We start from the raw sequence: 25,583 nt of genomic DNA on the forward strand, positions 1-25,583 counted from the left end.
ACCTTTATGCTGCCATTTTGGAAAAAAAAAAAATTTCTTAAAAATACACCTTTGCAAGCAAAAATACACCAGGGAGTTGTAGGTGGGTGTCTGAGGCCAACAGTTCCCACCACCCTGCAACACCATCACCATCACCCTGAATATCAGAGACGCACTGGGATGCAGGAGAATTCACACTCCTCTTGGCTGCTTTGCTCCGACCGGGAATGAGCTGCAGCCCCTGCCCGCAGGAGCAGCCCAGCCCGCACAGAGCATCCCGCTCTGCCACCGGCAGCCTGCAGCTGCCCATGGGAACCCCCAGCCCGTGCCGTGCCAGGCTGCGCTGACCCAGGGCCCTAAAAATAAAAGCAGCCCGGTTCCAGCACCCACGCTCTGATCTGCCAGCCCCGGCACTGTGCTGACCCATGGCTTCTGGAGCGCTTTGCCAGCCATGCCAGCAGCCTGCCTTGGCTTGTTGTAACCTGTAGCCTCTTCATTTCAGCGATGTGTCAAACTGTTAATTGAAAGCTTGCTCTTTAAATCTGATACATGTTTTGGTAACTTGCTTCTTCCTTACCTACAGTCTGGGAGTAGCAGATGCTTTTAGGGACAAGGGATCAGGATGGGCCCCTAATAATGCCATGTCTTTATAGCAGCACTTCGGTTTCTGATGGGACTTATTTAAGACTGTGCAATATTTATAGTTAGATGGAACAGAGCAATGGAATAAACCCAGACTTTTTAAGTTAAGCCTATGCTATTAACTAAGTACCAGTAAGCAAGAAAGAAGTAGTGCTTGGTAATACAATTTCACCTGATCAGTCTAGCTTAATAAACATCTTGAGCTGAATTTAACTGGTCTTCTGAGCTTGTGCTCCCTGCCTTCACTCAGACTTTGACTGCAGTTCACGATCCCTGCCTTTCCCCAGCACAGCACGGAGCTAGCTGCTCCTTGCAGCATGGTACATCAGCAGGACAGGACCTCAGAAGCACAGGAGCAGCTCCTATGCCAGCGCGCAGCCTGCATCCATGCCCCTGCCCAGCTCCTGGGCGCAGCATCGCCTGCAGAGCTCTCCTGGCTGCCCCTCTCCGGCCCCGCTTTCCCCTTAGTTTTGCCTCTGACCTCGACAGCTTTGCAGCTCAGCTTGCATTGGCAGAGGCTCATTACTAAGCCTTACAAGGTTATTTTAAAAAAACAGCCTTGCAAAGATATGGGAACTGAAAGCCTCACTTTGTTCATATTTGTCTTCCCTTGGCTGTGTGCATGCCAAAGGGCTATCATCTTGCTTCCCGGCTGAAATAGAAATTCAGTAATGCATACTTGGGGAGTTCTGTCACTGCAGTAATCATTTAATAGTGACAAATAAACCAGGGAATAAAACAAACAGATGGAAAATGGTCAACCCCATCCATGGACACCTGCTCTGGGATACAGTCTGTAGTGATCTATATACACTTTGGAGACAAAATTACTTTACCATGTGTTGGAGAGTATCTGCTCAGATCTGGGAACGAGTTACAGGAAAGACATAATGGGTACCAAAAATCACATCAAATCAACAGTCTAAAAAGTACCTAGTTGTAGTTTTGAAAATAACAGATTATCTCATTCACAAAAAAGCTCTTCAACTGAGAAACAAAACAAGAGTAAAAATATCCCTTAAAGAAAACCAATACAAATCCTAGCACTACTCACCCCCGGGGTGAGTCACCGACACCATAAGCTTCCAGGGCTTTTTCAAATGTGGGTTACCAAACCTGGTTTTGTTCAAAAGAGGCTCTTTTGACTAAGAGCAAGGTGGAGCCTTCCATGCATTTCATTTCCAGGCTCAGGCCTGAAGGCATTCAAGCAGAAGTTGAGAATCTTTAAAGATTTTTCAGGCCTCTGAAGCCCATATTGAATTTGGAAAACCTACACGCTCGGTACTTCCAAAAGGCAAGGTCAACCTGACTGTATGCCTAAACAAGATTTTAGGAGCATAATAATACTGGCAAACATCCCAGTCTGAGTATGGTTTACAGTAGAAAAGAAGAACCTTTGCAAGAAGACCTTGTATCTGTTCCCTCAGCAAAATTAGCTTTGTTTATTAGTTTTTTTCCCAAGAAATAGAGAAATAATGCAAAGAAAACTTGGCTCTTTTCAACAACACCCCCCAGAAAGTCTTCACTATCCATCCTTCTGCCAGAATGTATTTTCATTCCTGTGTTTTGAAAATGCAGATAGCCAGAACACTCTTATATAGTAACAATGTGGCCTCATGCTATGAAGTCACTATCTGGTAAAATTTCAGCTGTTTGGGTACCTAAGTATTTTAAGACTGGGATTGCTGGTCTTTACTTGTAAGCAAGCCAGATTTAGGCTTCCACAAACTAAGTAGAAAGAATTCTCTTACCCTGCTCTACCCCTTACCTCTTGGGTTCATGGGGAAGCAGAGTAGGTCCTAAACATACATTCATTCATTACCTTGTCTTTCTGAGTGCATATAAATATGTTAAAACAGCTCACTTGCTTTCCCCCTCAGAAAAAAAGCCTAAGTAGATGACATAATGTGACAATTAACTTACTTCAGCACGAAAAGAATAAATATTACTGCAGCTCTGGAGTTTGAATTGAATCCTTGATGTCCAACAATGAGTTTGGAAAACTTAATGACGGGAACAAACCAAAAGCAGATGTAAATATAGATAGGAAACTGAAAGCGAGTGGGCTGAATTTTGGTGGCAATTACATAAAACAAGTGTGAGCACACAGAATATATATAAAAGCCTTATTGCATGCTTTAACATCAATTATAAACCATCATTCCAAAAATAACTTTCCCAGCAAAAAACCCATATCCACAGGAGGAACAGAAGACTGTTATATAAAGGGAATCAGGGTCAAAAAAGAAGGTCCAGAAACAGTGATCTATTCACAAACCCTGAATTACTTCACCTCTTTCATGGAAAAATACAGGGCAAGTGCAAGGTTTTCTCGCTTCATGTGGTTACAACTATAAATACATCTTCTGCTGACCTGCAGGTATTTACTGATGCCAGGCAGACTAAAGGGGCATTCTTGCCAGCCTTTTGCTCCTTTTTTTGATAACAGGTACGTGCCCACGGCCCTTAGCCACAGCATAGTTCAAAAATTACTTTGGGACTCTGACCAGTGATGGTGGCTATTTTTATAATCCACTTGTCTAGATCTGTGGGATTTTCCCCATTAGCTAATTGCTATTTTAAGATTAACTTGTCAGCCACAACGAGCCAGAAAGATGAGATCCAAACTTTGCACTGTTTGTATCACCATCTTGAGTCAGTAATCGGTAATGCTGTACAACAACTCATTTTAGGCATCTGAGGCGTAAGCAACCTTCGGCCAAACCAGCACCGTGAGTAGACCTGGCCCAAACGGAAGAATATTCAGAGTGTTTCAGATGCTGCCCACCGCTATTTCGCAGGGGAAACTAATTAACCCTGTATCAAGACGCAGACAACATTGCTTCTAACCCACTGTATCAGCCACAAGGTCATCGAGAGCTTGGCAGCATACCACTTGACTTACCTTTGCTTGCAAAGAGCGTCCCGACAGACAAACATCGCTGCTGCTGCTGCCCATTACTCGAGCTTTGAGCAATGCAGATTGTGAAAGAGTTCGGCTGTATGGGAAATAAATTGTTATTTTTCTTCCTGCAGAAAAAGGAATGGATTCAGCATGTGCCAGACTTGCCTTTTTTTTTTTTTTCTTTTTGACAACTCGCAGCCCATTGTTTATCAAATGGCACCCTGAATCTTCTGCGTCATGTTTTCTTTGACTCAAATACTTTACTTTAACTAACACAATGTGTATGATGGCAAACAAACAAATTTAAAAAAGCAGAACTTTGTGGAAACAAAGTTTACCATTTCCCACACAGATTAGATACTGATTTTCCCAATGAAATGAAACACTTGCATATAGTTCTGCTGCTCCTTACTCAGAAGGAACTCAGAGCCTCATGCTGGGTCTTTTCAGCGTGACAGCTGATTATAAACATGTTGTAATCACCTTCTTACCTTTCTTCTGTGCCGCCTTTTTTTTTTTTTGTGTGTATGTGTGTGAGATGCTACATTTCCATTTCCATTTGGCTTCTGACCTTTTTTCTTTCTTCCAACTGGAACAAAACTGTTCCAAAAGCCACCCATGCCACCCTCCTGACCAGGGAGTTCTGGGGCAACCTGCTGCAGCCGAGGCAGATGACTAGTGTCCCTGCCCCACACCAGGATGGTGCTGTACCACATGTGTTCCTGCCATCACAGAGCAGGGAACCTGCCAGCAACTCACTGGACACGAGAAGGTTTTGGCTGGACCCCAGCGCACTTCAGGGTGGCGATTCCTACAATTTGTTAATAGCATGAATAATTTAGAGCACTCATAGCACTGCCCAGGTCACCGCTTAGCCGTCCCTGCTATGCCGTTGTTGTGGCTATTGGAACCCATCTCCTCAGTCCTTTCCAATGAAGCTGTTTTAATTTTTGCCTTAAAAGTGGGGAATTAAACAAGAAATTCTATGCAAAGAGATCCCACGTGTGGCAGCAGGAGAGCCCTGCGAGGGCCTGCAGGCACCACTGCACCCCTGCCTTCTGTGTACCCCTCTCACTCACATTTGAAAACAAACAAACAAAAAAATAAAATCAGCCCCTAAAATCCCTGCCTGTGAACCATCAGACTGTCCCATGGGGTTTCACATGGCTGCAGTCCTTCTAGGCTAACAGCTTTGCTGTAAAGGATTAATGCACCAAAGGGTTCAAATATTTATAAGCATCATGGAACAAAGCCAGGGGACACACAGAGGGTGCTAGGGCTGCTACACTCATCTAGTGTTTTTAAATGGTACTATCTTCTTCTAAAGACAATATTCATATTTTAAAAGAAAACAAACACTATTCTTTTGAATTTACAATTTTCTTTAGAGATTTTTTTTGCTTCAGGCAGCCAGGTAATCTGTACTTACAGAAGGTCTACAGTGGTTTTGCTTTTTTTTTTTTTTTTTTTTTTTTTTTTTTTAAGCAAGCTACAGTTGTAAATAAGACCTCTGATGACTAAAATGGTGTGGGATCAATGTGTAAAGCTTTTTCAGCCTGTTTATTAGAACATCTGAGAAAGCCTGGTTCACTTTTTCCTCTGCACAGGCAAGTTTCCTCTGCCTCTGTGTACAGCAACAGAGGAGAGAAAAACACTGAGAAGATGTTGGAAAATATGATAGTAAAACTGCAAACACTGACAGGTGGGCTCAGAGGAGGTAAATTTCTGCATCATTTTGTTTTTAATGGGTTAGATTTGATATTGAAGTGCTGCCTTCCCCTCCTGTTTAAGAAGGAGCCTATTTACAGAGGCAGGAGGAAAGGACGTGGGGCAGGAGCATTGAAGGATGGTGTTGGCATTTCACTCTAATTCCTCTGAGCTCTACAGATTCACTCCAGTCATCTTTGTTTGCCTGCCCGCAAGCCCCCCCATCCCCAGAGAGCCCAGGGACACCTCCTATAAAGCAGGGGTGAGCTAGCTCAGCCCTGGGATGCACACAGGTTCGTCCCCAGGAGCAGCTTAAACGCCCTTCCCAGATGTGAGGTTTCTGGGCTGCAGCTGGCCACCGAGCTGGGTATGGTGTGCAAACCAGCACCAAGGTCACTGGCCAGAGAGGGTGGCTTGGACAGTACTGGGATGGGCATCGACGGCACCTCCCCAGCACCAACCCTCCTTTCAGGGATGCTGTGCTTATTGTGGTGGCTGGCAGCTCCCCGCTGGTCAAGCCAGGGCTGTCCCCACAGCCTTGCCATGCTCACCCATGCTGCCACCAGTCGTGCAGGGCCACAGGCAAAATGACTAGCGGAGTTTCTTGCTAGGAACATTTGAAAGCAATTTTAGAGAAATGTATCACATTTGGAAAACTGTCACAGGGCTGCTGTGTTTCTCAGTGGGGAGATGGGAGGTGGAGGTGCAGCATTACACAGGCAGGAGGAAAAGGCTTGGCAGTGCTTTCAGCTTCACAGAATCCAAACTGCTGTGAGCATGTACTGAACAGCAGCTGCCCAAGCATTCAGCTAGTTTTTCCCTAGCGATGCTCTTGAAGGGCTATTTTTTCCTTTTAAACCGTGAGTTGTGCCGCACAGCCTCTCCCGGACGCTGCATTACCACCTCCCATCGCTGCCCTTAGGACAGTGTGATGGAGTAGCAGCAAAGCCCCCCATTGGGACCCCAACCCCAAAAGGCAGCACCAGCACCAGGCAATGTCCCTGCCCTTCTCCCCTGCCCAGCTCTTCTGCCTCTGCTCCCAGTGCAAATGCACACCCTCCCTGCGGAACGTTAACACTGCCCTGCAGTTTCCCGGCATCATGAATAAGCTGCCAAGCTGCCAGCCAGGGAAGAGGAAAGGATGTCCCTTCAGGCTTCCTGCCCCAGCTCCTCTTCTCTGGCAGCCAAAAGCAGGACAGAGCCCATCCCTCGCCCGCGGCGGCAAAGCCTGCAGCAAAGGCTCACCCAGGGGTGCTGGGAGGCATCAGGAGTGGATCCAGCCACGTCCCCGTGATGGGGCTGCACGGCCAAGCCAACCGGCTGGAGCGTGGAGGAACAGGGACTGTTCAGTGGTTTTAAAAGGGGAAATTATTTTTCTGCCAGACCATCCCATGCTTCCAGCACTCACCACACCATCTGACCATAGGCTACATTTAAAACATGCTCTCTCGCTCTTTCTCACCCAGGAGAGAATATGAATAACAATCTGGTACAGCCTTCTTATAATGTCACATTTTTCTGGCCAGTAAAATCTCTGGCGAAAACATGAAAATGATCCAGATGGATTTCAACGTGCCAGCACAGCAGACACAGGTTGGATGCCTGTACCATGATGGACATCACCTCCTCTAGCAGAGCCCTGGCCTGCCAAGCACCTCGACCCTGGGGAGGTGGAAAGGCAGGGTGACTCAGGGAAGACAGCTGCCCAGTTTCCAGCAGCCCTTCAACCAAACTGAATGCTTGGAAGCACTGGTGAAGCCATGAGCAAGTTGTGGGCAATGGAACTAATAGGACCTCATTTCCCATGGATTTCTGTCTTGCGGCTGGACTTTCTGGTGTCTGAAGACCATATGAGCGCCAAGGAGGCGCTTTCTGAGGTCAGGGTATTCATGGCCTCTCCCTCTGCCTCCCCACCATGGATTTCTGCCCAGCCTCTAACCGGAGCTATGCTCGGGCGGCAGGCTCTCCCAGGGCATCAGCAGGGTATCCGCAGGGCATCCCTCCTCCGGGGCTGCTCGCTTTCCCGGGCACTGCCTCCAGCTTAATCTCTTGGAAACAAATACCTTCTCTTCATGGTTGGCTGAGATTGTTCCAATGGGCTCAAAAATAGAGGGTGAACTAGCAGGCAAAAGAGACCAAAAAAAATACACATTTAATAAGGAAGCCAGCATAACAACGTTACAAAACCATTGTACTATGAAGAGTACCTGAGTCTAGCAGCCACAAATGGGAGCTCTCAGGGCCAGGAGGCACTGTACACACACCTGCAAGTGCTGAGGACAGGGAGGGAGGGAGCTGTGGCAGGGGCTCCCAGTTACCTCCTTGGGCACCAGCACAGTTGCCTTCCCATGCCCCTGGCTGTGTCCCCAGCCAGCCCAGCAGAGCAGCCGCTGCTCTCCCTGCTCCTCCTGTGGGCACGAGGGTCAGTAAGCACCCCGACACCGTGCCACCCTGCCCCAGGACACCCAGCATGGCAACTGAGGGGAAAGTGGAAAAAAAACACCAAACTCCACTGGCTGGTACACGCAGCTGGGCGGGCACATGTTGCATTTCCCACATTAGAAGTGGATTTGTTTTGCATGTGTGTTTACCCTCAGCGAGGCAAATTGTGTGGCACCGGCAAGGAAACACCTTTGAACTTCACTGACTTGCACGTGGTTCAGTGCCACAGATGGGCTGTTGTGGCAGTAAATGCCATTTCAGACGCACCTCTTGCAAGAGCAGTAAGAGTAGATCTTTCTCCATGAAGACACATGACAGAACAAATGGAACAAATCAAAGGCAGAAATGAGAGGCTACCCTCCCAGCTCCATTTACAGTGTTGGAAGTGTCATATGCCCTAGAGCTAAATGCATTTAAAAAAAGACCAAAGGCAAGCAGGTTCCAGTGGCCACAGAGTTTGCTGTCATGGGCAGGAGCACGGTGCAGCTTCGAGCACACCGTCATGATGCCTGTTAATGGAAACCGGGGGTTCTCCCTCCTGTGCTTGCTGGCTGAAGCAGGGGTGAATCGGAGCTTCCCGCGCACCCACCGGGCACAAGCCAGCAGGGAAGACAGCCGCCAGCCTGGTGGGCTGAGGGAAGCGGACTTGGTCACCCTGGAGAAGGGAAGGCACCAGGGGACCCAAGAGCAGCCCCCAGCACCCCTGGGCTGGTTATCCAGAAGGCAGAGCCAGGCTGATCACAGTGGTGGGCACAGGAGAGAAGCTGGGGATAAACAGGAGGAAGAGAGGTTCAGACTGGGTTCTGAATTCCAGCCTGGATTACCCAGTGATCTTATATTTTCCCTGCGCCTTGGCTTCCCACATGTAAAATGCGAAGGCACATATAGATAGCATTTCCTGCCGACAGCAGTTTCGTAACACATGCACTAAGACTGTATGGCACCAGAGACCACAGAGGTTTAAAAATAAGTACCTTTTTAGGACAATGAGGAATAAATACCCATCACATGAACAAGTGCAAAATTAGCTGGAAGCGTGTTGTCTGTGGGACAGGAATTCACTTTGCTGTCAAGCTGGTTTGTGGCAGAGCTGACTGGTCGCAGGGTGGGATCTGACAGCACATCCCCTGACGCAGGATGCAACCAGGACAGCGGGACACAGCCTCGGTCTGTATTTACAGCTTAGTCCATGCATCCCACACCTTCTCTCTTTGCATGATAATCTGCTTCTCAAAACATTTTCCTTCCTAAAACTAACATGGAAATGAGAGCTGAAGAAACTTAGCCTCAAACTGCTGTTTAAATAGCACTGAATTACTAAAAAGCAAAGGGAGGGGGGGAAGCAAGCTGAAGATGCTATCATCTGGAGTAGAAGAGACGAGACTGACAGGCAGCAAGAGGATTCCAGATATGCCGGAGGAAAGATGGCTCCCATTCACATCGACAGCAAAATGTCACTCAGCATCTGGATCAGGACCCCTCTGCACTGGAAATCAGCTTTCGGATGGGGTCGGCCACTCTTTTGTATTGACTTGTCTGTGACACCGCTGCTAACGCTTAATTTATTTTGCCCATTTAGGAGACATCTAGTTATCTCAATTATTTAACAATGTGTAAAATTACAAACATATTCAACTACAATACATTCCTCTTGCGTAAACTTCTCCTCTTGGCCACATACATAATGAAAACCCTGTTGAGTCAGTAATAAAATCCAGAAAGCTTTCAAGTCTCAGAACTGAATGTTCAAACTTTGTAGCTCACTTCCTTTTCTAACCAGACAGCAGGGCTGCCAAAAGAATTTCTGGGCATTCAGCCCCTTTTGATATACATGTACATACACATACAAATATATACATATAGCACTCTACCATGGGTGGCAGAGAGCAGGAACTAATTGTTTTTAACAGAGTTATGAACAAATGCATTTTGAAAAGAAATCAGAATACTACTTGTTTTCATCTGATGGAACAGACAGCTCAGACCTGGACAGGGAAAACTATCAGCTCCAGCTCTGTCAATAAATAAATATTTGCATTTCACTCCAGCAGAGGAAAAAATGCAGCACTGATTTTAGGAACCAACCTCAAAAATCCATGTGTGGAAATACCATGGTGATTTATGCAAATGGGCCAGTTGCACATGCAAATGCATGATTTGCACGGATAATAACACTACGTACATGTACAGGTCAGGCATATGATCTAGCACACCGCATTTTTGGAGGCTAAGCCTGAACTCCCGTGAAGAGTGGAGCATCCTCATCCTGCACTGAAGCCAAACAGTAATGAGTGAACTGGGCCAATCACAGCTGGGAAGACTTAAATAGATAAATACAGGAGCCTTAAGATTCTATTACACAGAACACTTGTGACTCCTGCCCAAAAGACTAAACTGCTTCTAAATCCTTTGCACTATTTATAACAACAACCACCACCACAATTACATTTATTTCTCTTCAGAAGCACTGTCTGCTTTTGTATTTATACTGTAAGCAGCATATTAAAAAGGGGACCAAATAGATTTCACATATGTCAGTGCAATACAAGAGCAGGCAGCAGCCACGTGAAGGGAAGGACAAACATTCAATGGGTTTCATATGGCATGGAAATACAAAGTGAAGTTCAAGTCTGAGAGTTTTCCCACACTTCGGCTAAGTACATTACCAACAGCCACCGAGGTACCTGCTGCCATCGTAGGGGAGCGGGACGATACAGGCACGATACAGTGCACGCATACACCCCCCCACACCCTGCATACAGGCACTTATACCGCTGTGGGAATGAAGAACAACTGAATGTGAGATAAATTGGCAAATAAACATTGGCTGAGGAATTAGACCCTGTGGCTCTTCGCTTGAAAGGCAGGGCGAGGTCATCCTAACCTACCCTGCGCTCTAAATTGGGAGATCTTTGCATCACTTTTATGATGAAATCTTTCCACTGTCAGTGGGTAATGAGTCAGAATAGCAGAGGGATGCTGTTTACTGAAAAGCTCTTGGAACTAGAGGGAGGAAAAGGGAAATACACAGGAGAGGCCAAGGATGGGTTCCAAAAACAAGATAAGAAAAATAAAACACAGGGAAAATGTGGGAGGAGGACAGAAGTGAAGGCAGAAATAACAAAGTAAAGGCAGAAGGGGAGATGTGCTAGAAGAAACTGGACAGAAAGCTGAGTACGGGTAAGAACAGCAGAAGGGTGTGAATGGGAGTAAGAGACGTGAAAATCCCGGGGGCAAAAGGCAGCGGGCTCCCAAGTTGTGCACTGTTGATGTGCATGTGCCCTTTTTTAAAGTGAATACGTAGCCAAGATGACCCTCATCTCATCAGGACACCAATGATGCTACCAGGACAGCCAGCTTGTGCTGCCAGAGGGCATAAAATAAAGGTGTTTGAGTAGAATCGCAGCAGTGATTAAAATGATTGGGATCAAAGGGAAAACCATTGCCGCCACTGCCCCCCCCACCCCAAATGCCATTCCTCCCCCTGTGAGGGGTCAACGTGTGCATTGTAGCTGCTCTGCACATGCTCTCGTCATTCGTAAGCACCCATAGTACTCTCACTCATGCCTCAGGTGCCTGAATGCCTCCTGATTCTTAGCATACCCTCCTGACATTCCCCCAGTCAGAAAATAACCTTTATCTCCTCTCTACAGGGGAGCATTGAAGCACAGGGAGATGAATGGCTTGTCCAAGACCACACTGGCAGGCTGTGGAAACCCAGAGCTTGAACCCAGCTCTCCCAAGTCCCAGGACAGAATTGCAGCTGCTAATGAGAACCAAGAAAATTCAAAAAATGCAAATGAACCATCTTGAAAGTTTTATAAGTGAAACTCCTGCTGCAGGCATGAATGGAGGAAGTGCAGACTCCAGCAGGCAAATTCTTTGCCACCCCATGTCCCGAGTCCCAGAAATCCTGTTGATCTGGGCTAATAAATTTCCCTGAGCCCTAGACGTTCTCTTGGCCCTCATCCCAAGCTCACATAAGAAGCTATTTCATAGGCAAGGTTCTTATTTACAGTTACTCAACTCCCATAATATTTTATCTGAGGTGGCATTTTTAACACTCCCCTCCCCAATACTGGATGAACTGTCTCTTTCTTTGCTTTATAGGTTTGTAACTAATCTAGTTAAAATCCCATAAATATTGGGATGTTTCTGTGCTCTCCATTCAGACAGGAGGCTGGCTGAGGAAGAAGTCCATTAGCATTAAAATGATGGTGACATCCAGACTGAAGCTGACCATTCATTTTTTAAGTCTACTGTCGTCATGCCAGCTGCCCTTCAGGAGCTGACTGTGCATCAACAGTGTAGCCTCCTGAGCGTGCAATGCTCAGGCAAGGGTATCCTGCCATAAAATCCAGAGAGCATCACAAGTCCTTGCCAGGTTGCACAGTGGGTTAATGTGCTGGTTTGCTACCCCTGGGAGACCTGAGCTGGAGTCTTTGTTTTATTGCAGACCTGTGTGCCGCTCTAACAGCGAGGGGGGGGTCATAAATGCAGGGGAGCGGGGCGCCGGGGAGCAGCCGCGGCGGGGCAGGGCGCCTCAGGCCAGCGGTGCTGCCGGAATCAATGAATCTCAGTTTGGGTCTAAGATGGCTGGGCTGGCTTCAATCCGTGCTCACAACCGACGCACAGTAAAGAGGTGCGAGCGGGCCATATCGAAACACAGCCTGCGCTTCAGCTTGCAAAGAAAGAGCTGCGTTATTCTGCCACTGCTCCTTGATGCACAATGGCCCCTAGTGCTGTTGGGGTAACACCAGCACTCGGCATAGGAGCCCCCTTCTCTCCACACCCTCCTTCTGCGATGCTCCTGGGTGCAACGGGGTGATCAGTGCATAGCACTTGTCAGAAAATTAGGAGTTTGCAGACAAGGAAGCTGCAGCCAGGGCTGGAAGGCAGAAGCAGCCCAGCACGCCTGCGTGGGAAGGTCCCAGTGAGGAGAGGTGCTGAGCTGCTTTAACCAGGACGATGCTGTCCTGTGCTGAGCCGGAACCCAGGGGATGGCCCCATCCCCTTGTGTCAACAGGACGGCAGGCCACCTGCAGTCAGGGAAAGACGTCCTTTGCAGGTGAAGCTGGTGGGAAAGCAAAACAACCTCACTAGGACATCTAGCTTTATTCACACACTGAGGTGACTATTACATTTTACATTTATTTTTATATATATATGGCTATATTTAATCAGGGAGTGCTTAGCCAGCTCTAATACAGACTTCTACTTCCTAACTCTTTTTCTTCAACAGAACATTTTCCTGAGAAGTTAGTAAGCCCAAGAATCCCTTTTTAAAAGTTAATCTTTTTTTTTTTTTCCCAAGACTTAGAAAGCTGCCAGCTGTTTAATCAGATTATTGAAATAAACTTACTTCTCAGCTGAAGAGAACTTCTGAGGAAATCAGAAAGAGACAGATGCAGCCACCCATTCCTTGGGAGCTCTCCAGAAACTCAAATGTCAGTTATTTTGGTTAATTAATGTGTGCTAATTAATTAATGCCATTAATTTTGACCAGATAAATCAGCTTTAACATCAGTATAATCGAGATCACAAGCTAGTGCTCAGGTAGGACCTCAACCAAGATCAAAGCTAACATGTAAAAAAAAAAATCTCCTTGAATGTGGAAGTGGATTTCCCACCACCCCCATTAGCATTCTCACAGGCGTGGGACGTGTGTGCATCCTACCTCGTGGGGAGGTCTCTGCACATTTTGCTTTCCCCACAGCATCTGGTCCCTCTCACCTTTTAGGAACGTGCCTGCTGGTAACGTCCAGGCTGTCAGCTGTGCTCCTGAGCCCCAGCTCCTGGCCCGTGGAAAGCCACAAGCACCGCACGATTGCCCGTGCACAGGGCCTGCTGCCCCACTCTGCTTGTTCCTCAACTCTTCATTTCACACCTGACCTTCACCAGGGGCATTTCAGCAACACCCCTCTTCTGCAAGAAGAGCTGCCACCTTGACCGGCCCTTTCACTGGCTATGTAAGCGAGGAAACGCTTTGTACCCCACACATCCTCGCCAACCACCGTCCAGTCCTCTCTTTTTGAAAAATGTAAGGCCTGAAATGTAGAATTTGGGGTTTTACACCAGCTAATATTAATAGAAACATTCTCAGGACTTTTTTTTTCCCCCAGTGTAAATGGAACACTTATTTTTTTAAGCATGCCCCTGCAGTGCTCACAGGCCAAACACTGCAGCATTGTACCCGCGCGGGGAGCTCGCTATAAACACATCTGTCTAGCTGCTCTGTCAGGCCCACTGAGCTCTCTATAAACCAGGAAAAGTAAACCTGTACATTAAATATTTACTGTTTTCAGTGTGTATAATCTAGAAGTGTTTTTAGAAGCACAAGTCAGTCACACTTTCAATCAATGATTTTTATTTTGACATGGCACTGCTAAATGTCGTATGGGTACATCCTGAAAAAGACCAGTTCTTGAAACCAGAGGCTTTCCTCTCACAACCGATCACAAACATTGTCGTGTTATCACTCACTGCCCACCTGAAAGACCCATCCTATCTCCCATTTTTCTGCTCTGACCCCCCATAAGTCTAAAAGCTGAGCTCATGGGGACTTTCAGAAGCAGACCCCAGGACAGGCAGCCAGAGAGGACAGTGACAAATACCTAGCTGACTGTGTACAAGAGGATACAGATGAGTGCAAAGAGTTAAAAGAATTACCAATGCAAGAGCAAACTTCTCTGAAAGTAAATAGCCAGCACTAATTTTCTTTTTATGATTAACATAAGAGCTAGCTTTTAATGCTTGCTCCATGCAAAAGAGCTCCTGCTTTCATCTCCACACTGACACGAGGAGTCATAATTCCTGTACAACAACATGAAAAGAGACATTAATGCAATCATAAAAAAGTCTCCACAACAAAGTAGTCTGCCGATAGCCCCTGCTAACGATTTGCTTCCTGAGGACACTGGTCCCTGGGAAAACAGTGGGCAACAGACAGGCTTCCTGGCTGACTCCAAGAGATGTCCTTCTCCCCGTGGGTCTGCACAAGCCACCAGGCCCCTCACTCCCGGCTGCAGGACAGAGCCCACGCGAGGACCCTTTTGCAGAGCAGCCCACCAGCTCTCACCAGCCGGCTCCCTCCAGTTCTTTTTTTACCCCCCAGCAGAGATAAGATGAGGAAGAGATTCCATTCACATAGTTTCCTCCTCACTCCCCTGGAAAAATCACCCCAACCAGCTCCAGCGCAAGACACATCTTTCAAATTTGGATGCTAATCAAGTCTAGAGATGGTTTAGCACTTCTCCCTAATCGCAGACACGTAACACTGGGATGGGCAGCTATTTGCACATTCTTGGATCATAACTCCATCTCCACAAACATTCTTAAAGCACATAGACGATCTGTTGGCTGCCTGCAAGTCCTCCCTATCTGCAAGGATGACATCGTGTCTACTTACTCGTCTGCCATTGATTATTTTCACTGCACTATCAGAGGCTAGACACGAGGGGCACAAGCCAGAAAGCGGTGCAAGTCACTGATCTCTAGCAGCAGAGTAGCCCTGGAGGAGGTTTTGGCTGGCTTCCTGGCATCAGTTAGCTCATGTGTGCCATAAAATAAGCACGCACAACAGAGGAGCACAACTAGCTGCCACTGCAAGGTGCTCACGTAATGTATTGGTAGGCAAAGGGTAAGAGTCCAGATGGAACAGAATGGAAATGAACAGTAAGGCAACAAACACAGCCGAAGTCTCACCGTGTTTTAATAAGCTTGTGTACGTAGCAGAGAATGAGTAATGATTCTAGACAAAGCCAACAGGCACCTCAGGGGATTCTGAAATTAATCCTGTGACATTTCCAGCAGCTAGCCTGGAAAGCACAGTAAGTGACAGAATTCGCTGTGTGGCACAGCACGTTCAGCATCCTGCCAGATCAGGCCTCCCCTCCTATTAGCATGCAAAGATAAAAAAATACTAATCAATACTCATTTTCTTCAGGAAAACAGCTACAAAAATGTGTTCTTAAAAATCAAAGGCTAGACAAGCCCTTTGAAGGTCCACATATCAGCAACAAGAAACCGTTCCACCAGGTCAAGAACAGCAGGGAGGGAGGGAAAGCATCAGAAAGGCGGCAGAGGGCTCCCCTAGCTCTGACACAGACTAACCTCAAGGAAATGTAGCTGTAATTATTAACTGTAACGAAACAAAACACCTTTGGGGAAAGAAGAGCTTGCCATACATTTCAAATGTAGAAAAAGAAAACAAATAAGCAAACCTGAACATACCAAAAAGAGTGTATTCTGGAGCACGTGGTCCCACAACACCGTCAAAAACAGGAGGCACTTGTCTCCAAGGTGCAGTTAAGCTGCAAACTGAGGCAGACAACAGCTGACAACCATTATGGACCACAGCCTGGAAGTGTGCTTTGATCAAGGATTTCTCAGACACAACCTGATTGACTGCAATCAGGTTCAGCTAGCTCCACTAAATCCTTGCAACCATGAGCAACTTTATTTTGAGCTTGCTCATTCTGTCTTAACAGATGTCAGTTTGCATGCATTGCTCCACTGGGAAATCCTGCACTCCGAGGACCGAAGTTTAAAGTGAAGAAGTTTCTGCTGAGGCCATTTGGTTAACTCTCTGGGGTGGGGATCTCCATCCAGGACCTTCATCTCAGCTGACACCGGGAAAGTTCCTGATGCCTCAGCCTCCTTCATGAAACTCAAGAGACGCAGCTGTGAAAATTTTCTTCTAGAAAACAAAAAGAGATTTCAGGCTATGTTGCTATTATTTGCAAACTACATTGCTGCATGGGATGAAAACAATACATACGACTAAGAAATATGACTAGGACCACCTGGTTTTGTTTTGGTGGGTTTTGTTTTGGTGGCATGGATAGCCAAAGCCCATAATAGTATTTTCATTGCAAACTTCAGCTATAGGGATACGCTTGATGCCAGTTGCATCTTCTGAATGTAGCCTAGCGTTGAAGTACAGGTGCATGACAGTAGGTGAATATATATTAACTAATCCACCTGTCTCACTGAGGAAATGGTAATGGCTGGTACTAAAATAAAGTTAATGACAGGTCCTTAAGTGACAGTGACAAAGGTATTTTGAATCTCTGACTGGGCAGAAGGAGCTAAGCAGGAGTGGGCTGTAACTGCTTTGCATTTCTGCATCCAGCCTGGGGTACGTACTGCTGGTCAACGGGAGCACGCTGAGCATCAGCAGGGATGCTTCTTGCCTCTGTTATGCTGCTATGTCCCTTCCATCTGCATAAGGTTTATCTCTATCGTGGTGCAGTTCACACGCTGAAGCAGCAAAAAGCACAACTGACTGATACATCCAATTTTCCTTCTCTGTTTCCCTGCAGGCTTAGGAGGCTCACAAGTCCCCCTTCCACTTTCACATGATGGGAACTTCTGCAACACCTTGACAGCAGCCAGAGGAAAATGCAGCGCACCTACAAAGCGAAGAGCACCAATACTGCAAATCAACCCCCCCTAAATATTAGAAACCACAGGCAAGGCACAGATGATACAAAACCTGACAGGCATAAGCATAGCTGAAGTAGGGCAGTAGGGAAGAGGAAGAAAACAAATAGGAAATGCCATACTCAAAGAATTCAGCATAAAGTCCGAGTAAATCAAAGCAAGAAAAAAACCACATCTGAACCCACTTGAATTTTAGCTGCTGAAGCCTTCTGGCTACTCGGCTGCTCTGCCTGTGCATTGCTATGCTTAATTTGCCCCACTGGATTTGCACCTCCTGTGAGTGACTGAGAGGAGCCATTGACTCGGGGAGGGTTGATTTAGTGCCGCAGGAGCCAGCAGCCTGGCAGGGGCTGCGGGAGAGGCCCAGCCCGAGGTGGGTAAACACTGCATCGCGGTTTCACCCGGCAGGCAGCTGAACACCACACAGCCGCTCGCTCCCTCCCCCCGACCCAGCAGGATGGGGGAGAGAATTGGGAACAAAAAAGTAAAATTAATAGGTTGAGATAAAGAGAGTTTAATAGGACAGCAAAGGAAAGGAAAATAATAATAACAACAACAATAATAATAACAAATAGAATTAGAATATATAAAACAAGTGATGCACAGTGCAGCTGCTCACCACCCGCTGACCGATGCCCAGCCAGTCCCCGAGCAGCAGCCCCCGGCCAGCTTTCCCCCCAGTTTATATACCGAGCATGACGACATACGGTATGGGATATCCCTGTGGCCAGTTTGGGGCAGCTGTCCTGGCTGCATCTCCTCCTGGCTTCTTGTGCCCCCAGCCTGCTTGCTGGTGGGGTGGGAAGCTGAAAAGTCCTTGACTTAGTGTCAGCACTGTTTAGCAGCTAAAACATCGGTGTGCTACCAACGTTATTCTCATCCTATATCCAAAACACAGCACTATACCAGCTACTAGGAAGAAAATTAACTCTATCCCAGACAAAACCAGGACACACTAGAAGAGGGAAGGCCACAGGGAAAAAAGACTGGAACATGGAAAAGGAGAAGAGGAGGAGAGATGGAAGAAACGTGTGGTGAAGGATGGTCAGAGGAAAAAGAGAATGAGAAAGAGGGAATTGAACATGATACAAAAAAGGGCTGCACATTGGATTTAGTAAGATCTTCCTCCAGAATCCACATGGTTGTAAACCTCTGGTGTGCTCCGGTTTGGTGCTGGGTACTTACTGTCTACGGGAGCACCAGCACCCAGAGGAGCCTCTGTCATACACAGCGCTTCATGCTGCTCTGGGTCCCCACGCACAGCCACAAAAAACTGACACTGGGCCAGGGGAAGATAAACCAGTTATATCTTTTCTTGATGTGTTTCTCTGGAAAGTCCTTTCCCTGGAGAGACACAGCCCTGTGAAAACGACAGGATACACTCAGTAAATCTGTAATACCTGCTATGTAAGCCAACTGTTTCAAATTCCTGCTTTGCATTAGCCAAGCTCCCAGCAGACTTTAGCTGACAAGCAGTGATTGCCTATGGCACAAAAAAGCGAGAAGCCAGTGAAATATTCCTCAGGACATGAAGAAGGGAGCATTTCCCAGTTCACTTAGGACGACAAAGGTCTGGAACAGTACGTTACACTGAACAAAATCTCAAAAAGGAAAATATTCCAAACTTCTTCCTGCTCCCTGACGTACGCCCAGGACACGTAGGCACAGCCTGGAAGGTAAACGCTGGGTCATGGTTTGTGACAGGGAAAGCCTATGAAGGGGTCGCAGTCTAACCTGAACTCCGGAGAAACTCAACCCATCTCAAGTGTTGTCAACTACTTGAAATTCAGGACAGGTTTGTTAAAGCTTTCGCAGTGAGCTTTTTTGAGCAAATGTAGGTGCAGTTATGGTTTCCCATCAGAGTTGTGTGAATGTGTGGTAAGACACAAAACCAAGTGAGAAAAGGTGCTATTCATTGACTTTTCCTGTGGCATTTGCTGAATGTTGTGAAAGTCACAGATCAAAGCAAAATGCTTGGTGCGCGTCCTTAAATTAGATGTAATTAAACAAACAACTGTTTGTATAAATCCCTGAAAAGCAAAACTGGCCAATGTAACCACGTGCCAGTGCGCTAGCTGCTTCTGCTTTTTCCAAAAGTTTGGAAAATTTTCATTAATCAAGGTGTGTTGAACCGCAGGCTTGTTCTTCCTGGTCACAACGCTGCTGTGTAAAGGGCCACCCTGGGGAAAAAAGGACCAGTCAGATTCTCCATTTAAAAAACACTTCAGAGTTTTGAACTTGAAGTACCACAGGACAAGAAGCATAGCCCTGTAACACCGCGGGGAGCCTGGTGTACCGGCTCGCTCCGAGTCTGGAAGCAGAACCGAGCCCTGCTGCTCCTCATCACCAGCTGGGGCACAGCCAGGTCGGAACAAATTCCTTTCCGTATTAAAGAAATTTCATTCTGTTTGGGGGGCAGCCGCTGAGGCCGGCCGGTTGGCTCCGTCCACTGCTTCACGGACACGTGAAATATGTCCCACCACCCCGCCATCCACCATGGCACTACGCGGTACACACGGGCAGCCTTGGGAGACAGCTGCACGTCACCAAAGGCTGAATTTCCCTTTCGGCTGTTGTCCTTTCTGGTCAAACTGTGAGGCATGCGGGTGAGGCTGAAAACCGCCCTCTGAAGAGCAAGTCCTGGGCAAAGGGCGCCCCGAGCTTGCGCAGCGCCACCTCCGCCTCCCCCGAACCGCGAACCCACCGCAATGTAAACGGCGATCTTTGTACTTGCCTGAAAGGATGAACACCCAGAGAATAAAGCGCGGGGACCCCCCCCCGCCCCCACCGGAGCCCTCCAGCCGCCCGGGCCCGCCGCGAGGGGTGGGGTGGCGGTGCCGGGGACACGGGCCCTGCCGTCGGGCACGGCCACGGCCGCGGGCACAGCCCCGGAGGAGGAAGCGGCCGGGGCCGGCGCTCCGCAGCTCCTCCGACGGGGCCAGCCACGGCCCTGCGCCGCCTCCGTCCCGGGGGTCACGGCACTGCCCGACCCATCCCGTCCCGTCGCGGCGGGCCGGGGCGGCGGTCTCCGCGGGGGCGGGCACGGGCACGGGCACGGGCGGGCTGTGGGCACCGGCTCCGGGCCGCCGCTGCTGCCGCCCGGCTGGGCTGGGGCCACGGGCAGGACCCCCGCCGCACTCCGGCTGCAGCCACGGCCGGGGCAGCGCCCCCGGGGCGACCACACACCCGCTCCTCTGCGGCTCCCGCACGGTCCCCGCGGCTGCCGCGCCGCTCCGGCGGGTGTCGGCACGCGGCGCGGAGCGGGACACGCGGGGGCCCTGCCAGCGGCCGCCGCACCGGCACTTACCGGGGCCTCGTCGTCCCCCTGAAACGGTCCTTTCTGTAAGCCCGTCGGCGGTGGCACCGGGCAGGCGACGAGACGTCGGGGCTGCGCTCCCGGGAGCGGCGGGGCCGCGGCCGCACCCCTCCCGCGCTGCCCATCCTTTAGGAGCGGCGCACGCAGACGCTCACCGTATGGAAACGCTCCGCAGCCAGGTTAACCGCATCCCCCTCCTCTTCGCATCCCCTCCCTCCGCACCGGCTCCCTCGCCCCCTCCCCCCGGACTTTTTGTGGGCCTTGGAGGAGTTTCTGCAGAGTTCCGCCTCTCCTCTGAATCCGCTCCTCCATCCTTCCAGCCTCGGAGGCGACCGAAAAAAAACCAACCCGACCAACAACACCAAAAAAACCCAACCAAAAACCACCAACCCCCAAAACCCCCAAACTTGTGTTAGGAACAATAATCTCATTTGCAAAGAAAAATCCTTGGAATGGGGACTTATTGTAACGCCGCTGGGTAGCAGCCTCCGCTGCTGGGCTTTTTTCAATCAAGGAGCAAACTGCAGCTGAACGCCAGTTGGCTCCTCCAGCGCAATTCTCCTAAATCATGATAGACAGATTGCGTGAAAAACAGGAATTCCAAAGAATTTCCTGCCCTGGGAACAGAAGTTAAGGCTATATTTAACAACATCTGAAGCTGTCAAGAATGCTTTGTGGTTGGATAACAGAGCAGAAAAATGTGAAAAATGCAGGCTACTGCTATACCAAATATGGAAATATTGTTACGTCTGGTGTCTAAATCCCCATCTGGAAATACTTACGGCCATGGAAAGCAAAGACGCCACAACAGAAGCCTGAACGCCCCCCCCCACCCCCCCAGCCCCAAACGTTAAACTTCGACGGGGAAACACTATTCGCTGGAGCGGGGGCCGGCAGGGCCGGTGACGGGCGGGCGGAGGAGACCGGGGGTCCCATCCCGCCCCCCCCCCCCCGCTGCGGGGCCAGGCACCTGGCGGGGGCCCGGGGGCACGGCCCCGCTGCCGGGCTCCGCGGCGCCGCGGGACGCTCCGCCTGCCCCTCGGGCAGCGGCACTAACGGGAACAGCCCCGGTGCCGCCCGCACGCGCGGGGGTGCCCCGCGGCCCTGCCGCCGTCGGTTCAGGTGGCGGGGGGCGCACGGCCCGGCAGCCCCCACCAGGACAGGCTCCTCGCGTTAACGTGCTCGTGGTGGGGGCGTCCGTGCGGGTAACGGGGCCGCGGTGTCGCGGTGCGCCGTGCGGCGGGCGGGACGGCCCCGGGGGCGCGCCGCGCGGGACGGCCCCTCCCGCGCCGAAGCGTCCCCTTTGGCCCACCCCCGCCGCCGCGCCGTGCGGGGCAGCCCCGGCGGGGAGCGGGGGGCGGGGGGGACCCCCCGCGGCAGGGCCGCCGCCAGCGGCCGCGGTGCCGGGAGACGGGGCGGGGCGGGGCGGCCGCGCCGCGCGCCAGCCGCATTCCTGGGATGCCGCGAGCGCTGGACGCGGCCGCGGCCCGGAACGCGCGACGTCAGCGCCGCGGCGCACGCGGCGGCCCCGCGCCCCATATAAGGCGGCCGCCCCCGTCGCTGCCTCAGACCGCGCCGGCCCCGCTCCGCTCCGCTCGCCCCGCCGTCCCTCGCTCCCAGCGCCGGCGCTCGACATGGGCTCCGCGGGCACCCGCCGCGCCCTGGCGGCCGCTCTCCTCTGCCTGGCGCGCCTGGTAAGTGCCGCGGCTCTGCCCGCGGCGGGGCGGCGGGGGGCGGCCCCGCTCCGCTCCCGGCCGCTCACCGGCCCCCGCTGTGCTCCGCTCCGCAGGCTCTGGGCTCGCCCTGCCCCGCCGTGTGCCGCTGCCCGGCGGCCGTGCCGCAGTGCGCCCCGGGCGTGGGGCTGGTGCCGGACGGCTGCGGCTGCTGCAAGGTCTGCGCCAAGCAGCTGAACGAGGACTGCAGCCGGGCGCTGCCCTGCGACCACACCAAGGGGCTGGAGTGCAACTTCGGCGCCAGCCCCGCCGCGCTGAAGGGCATCTGCAGAGGTAAGCGGCGCCCCCCGCCCCCAGCCCCCCGGGGGGGACCCGCGGCCCCTGTGCCGCCAAAGTTTAGTAACTTCGAGCCCATGTATGGTTATGCTTTGTTGTTGGTAGCTTGGCAGAAAGGCACATGACTTCAGCAGTCTGGAATGCGATTCAGTATGTCTGGGCTCCGCTAAACGCACATAAGGAAAAGTGATTCCTGACTGACTTATTGTTCTGGCCCCGCGTCCCCGGGGGTGTGTGTGTGTGCAGGGGGGGGCGCCGCCGCCGCCCGCCGAATGTAACGGGCAGCGAAATACCTGTGCGGAGACGGGCGCTCCCGCCGCTCACTCCCGCCTCTCCCTCCCCGTTGGTCCCCGCAGCGCAGTCCGAGGGCAGACCCTGCGAGTACAACTCCAAAATCTACCAGAACGGCGAAAGCTTCCAGCCCAACTGCAAGCACCAGTGTACGTGCATAGATGGAGCCGTGGGCTGCATCCCGCTCTGCCCGCAGGAGCTGTCGCTCCCCAACCTGGGCTGTCCCAGCCCCAGGCTGGTCAAAGTGCCCGGGCAGTGCTGTGAAGAGTGGGTCTGCGATGAGAGCAAGGATGCGCTGGATGAGCTGGAAGGCTTCTTCAGCAAAGAGTTCAGTCCAGATGATTCCGAAGGCGAACTGACCAGGAACAACGAGCTCATTGCCATTGTGAAGGGAGGCCTGAAAATGCTACCTGGTGAGTGCGTGCGGGCTCCTCTCTGTAGTGACAGTCAGGGGGAGGAGGCGGCAGGGGAGGATGGCTGTATGACTCCTTAGACCCCCGATGGAAAGAAAGAAAGAAAGAAACCCAGTGAGAGGGTGTATGTAGGCTAAGACGTCCCTTTCTTTTCCAGTTTTTGGATCAGAGCCGCAAGGCCGAGCTTTTGAGAATCCCAAGTGCATTGTGCAAACAACCTCCTGGTCCCAGTGCTCAAAGACGTGCGGAACTGGCATCTCCACAAGGGTGACCAACGACAATCCCGACTGCAAGCTCATCAAAGAGACCAGGATATGTGAAGTGAGGCCATGTGGCCAGCCTAGCTACGCCTCCCTAAAGGTAAACACAGACTCTTCCAGTGCTCCTCTCTTTTTCCAAACTGCTTTGGGTAGAGGGTAAAGGCTGGACAAGAATCTCCTGCTAATAATAATAATGATATCGTTGCCTCCCCTTTACAGAAGGGGAAAAAATGCACCAAGACTAAGAAGTCCCCATCCCCGGTGAAGTTTACTTATGCCGGATGTTCCAGCGTCAAGAAGTACCGCCCCAAGTACTGCGGCTCCTGCGTGGATGGCAGGTGCTGTACGCCCCAGCAGACCAGGACTGTCAAGATCAGGTTCCGCTGTGATGATGGGGAAACCTTCACCAAGAGCGTCATGATGATCCAGTCCTGCCGATGCAGCTACAACTGTCCGCATGCGAATGAAGCTTATCCCTACTACAGACTAGTCAATGACATTCACAAATTTAGAGACTAAGTTGTGTTGGGGGTGGGATGCTAAACAGAATTCTGAAGTAACCAGCCATGGAGAAAGGACCTTTGATGGAGATGGTGCCTTGCCCATTTGAGGGCAACATTATGTTACAAGAGTGCACTGTGCAACTGGACACTAATGCAACAGAGATTTAAGCATATTTAAAGCTTCATAGTACTGGAGCAACTTTACTGCTTCTTTTTGGAGCACCTTATCTAATTACATACTGTTTTCTGTTTGTAAGTGATCAGATAAATGTTTTGTTCCGGTTATGAAAACTTCTTTTCTATCCAGTTTAACACTATGCTTCTCCCCTTCCCTCCATTCTCTCCCACCCTTTCCCAACCAAGTTGGAAGTTACATTCCTTCCTGAGGTGGGCACTTGTGCGGTGTTCACAGTGGCAGCTATTATGTACCAACTGTAGTTTAATGGCAAACAGAAATCAGTTGTTTTAAAGCTGAGTATTTTATTTATCAAACTAGCGTTTTTATTTTGTTTTTCTTTGTGTTTTTTTTTTTTTAACCCCTTCCAGCCCCTGTAATACTGGAATAAGTTGTAAATGATTTTAATTTTATATTCAATGAATTAAAAGAATTTATTTATGGAATTAATCATTTAATAAAGAAATATTTACCTAACTACTCTTAGCAGAGCATTCTGACAGGCAACAGACTTAAATACAGCAAATGCAAGAGCTTTCTGTGAAAACTTTGAAATAGGAAAAGCTTGGATTCTCTGAAAATCAATATGAGCTCTACTACAGACACAGCAACGAACCAGAGAAAAGCAAAGTCTTAATTCTTTGGGTAAATGATGTTTCTGAAGTGGTGTATGCAGCCTGCAACCCCGCAGTCTAGAAAGTATATACAGAAAGAGCTTCTTGGCATTGAAAGCAAATGTTTGATAGAGAGACTGAAATGTTAATTAGACTGTCAGATTATTCAAACAGTCCTGGAATTTGCAACATAAGGTACTTCATTAGAATGCAATGCATGCCCAGTGATGTTGAACGTGGGGTGGAATTGGTCGTCAGGTCTCGTGTTTTTTGGTGGCTGCTTTTTGCAAATTAATACATTTCTGTGGCAGAAGAATGTTTCCTGCAGTCTGCAGGAGGCAGTTTGCTTTCACTAAATTCAAATTAAATGAGCTTGAAGCAATGACTTTTGCTAATCCTAATAACCCAGTGATGAAAAGTAAACATACTGTTAACAGGAGAAGAATGTGAGGAATTTCAAGTACTTCTCCAATGGAATAAAAGGCAAAGCAGCTACTCTTCCTCGCCTCCCATTCCCGCTTATTAAATGTGTAATTACACTTCATACTGTGGGACACAGATGATGTTTGGGTAACTGAGGGAGTCATAGTAAGACAGCTAGCTGGCATGCGGTAGGAAAATGACATTTAAAAAAACCAGACTAGAGTAGGAGCTGAGAAAGCAGCATCAAACATTTGTACTGTTCTGGTTAGTATAAAGCTGTGCTACAGGTAAGACTGAAAGGAAGCCTGCAACACAGGGTTGTGGTGATGGTGGTGGTTGTTTTTTTTTTTTTATTCCACCTTGTGACTGGTTAGTTCTCTGGCAGAATATTCTCCCATAGCCTTTAGTAAGAGAGCCACCTCTCATAAAAAGACAGAGACTGATTTTGAGGGTTTTAGTA

General features: G+C 49.6%; 2 protein-coding genes across 2 annotated transcripts; one reads left to right on the plus strand and one right to left on the minus strand.

Annotated features, from left to right (window-relative positions):
- Positions 1 to 14,025: 14,025 nt before the first annotated feature.
- On the minus strand, positions 14,026 to 22,071 carry LOC119155581 (translation initiation factor IF-2-like). Its single transcript, XM_037404394.1, has 3 exons — positions 21,930 to 22,071; positions 16,823 to 20,585; positions 14,026 to 16,373 (listed from the first exon to the last, which is right to left on the minus strand). The coding sequence occupies exons 1-2, from the start codon at positions 22,069 to 22,071 to the stop codon at positions 19,663 to 19,665; spliced, it is 1,065 nt and encodes a 354-aa protein (XP_037260291.1). The 3' UTR covers positions 14,026 to 16,373; positions 16,823 to 19,662.
- On the plus strand, positions 22,011 to 24,558 carry CCN1 (cellular communication network factor 1). The gene is made up of 5 exons (XM_037404743.1): positions 22,011 to 22,129; positions 22,225 to 22,441; positions 22,801 to 23,148; positions 23,306 to 23,508; positions 23,628 to 24,558. Exons 1-5 carry the CDS (start codon positions 22,070 to 22,072, stop codon positions 23,925 to 23,927), a joined length of 1,128 nt encoding a protein of 375 aa, XP_037260640.1. The 5' UTR covers positions 22,011 to 22,069; the 3' UTR covers positions 23,928 to 24,558.
- Positions 24,559 to 25,583: the final 1,025 nt, after the last annotated feature.

Source organism: Falco rusticolus, chromosome 11 (genome assembly GCF_015220075.1).
Source record: "Falco rusticolus isolate bFalRus1 chromosome 11, bFalRus1.pri, whole genome shotgun sequence".
NCBI lineage: Eukaryota > Metazoa > Chordata > Aves > Falconiformes > Falconidae > Falco > Falco rusticolus.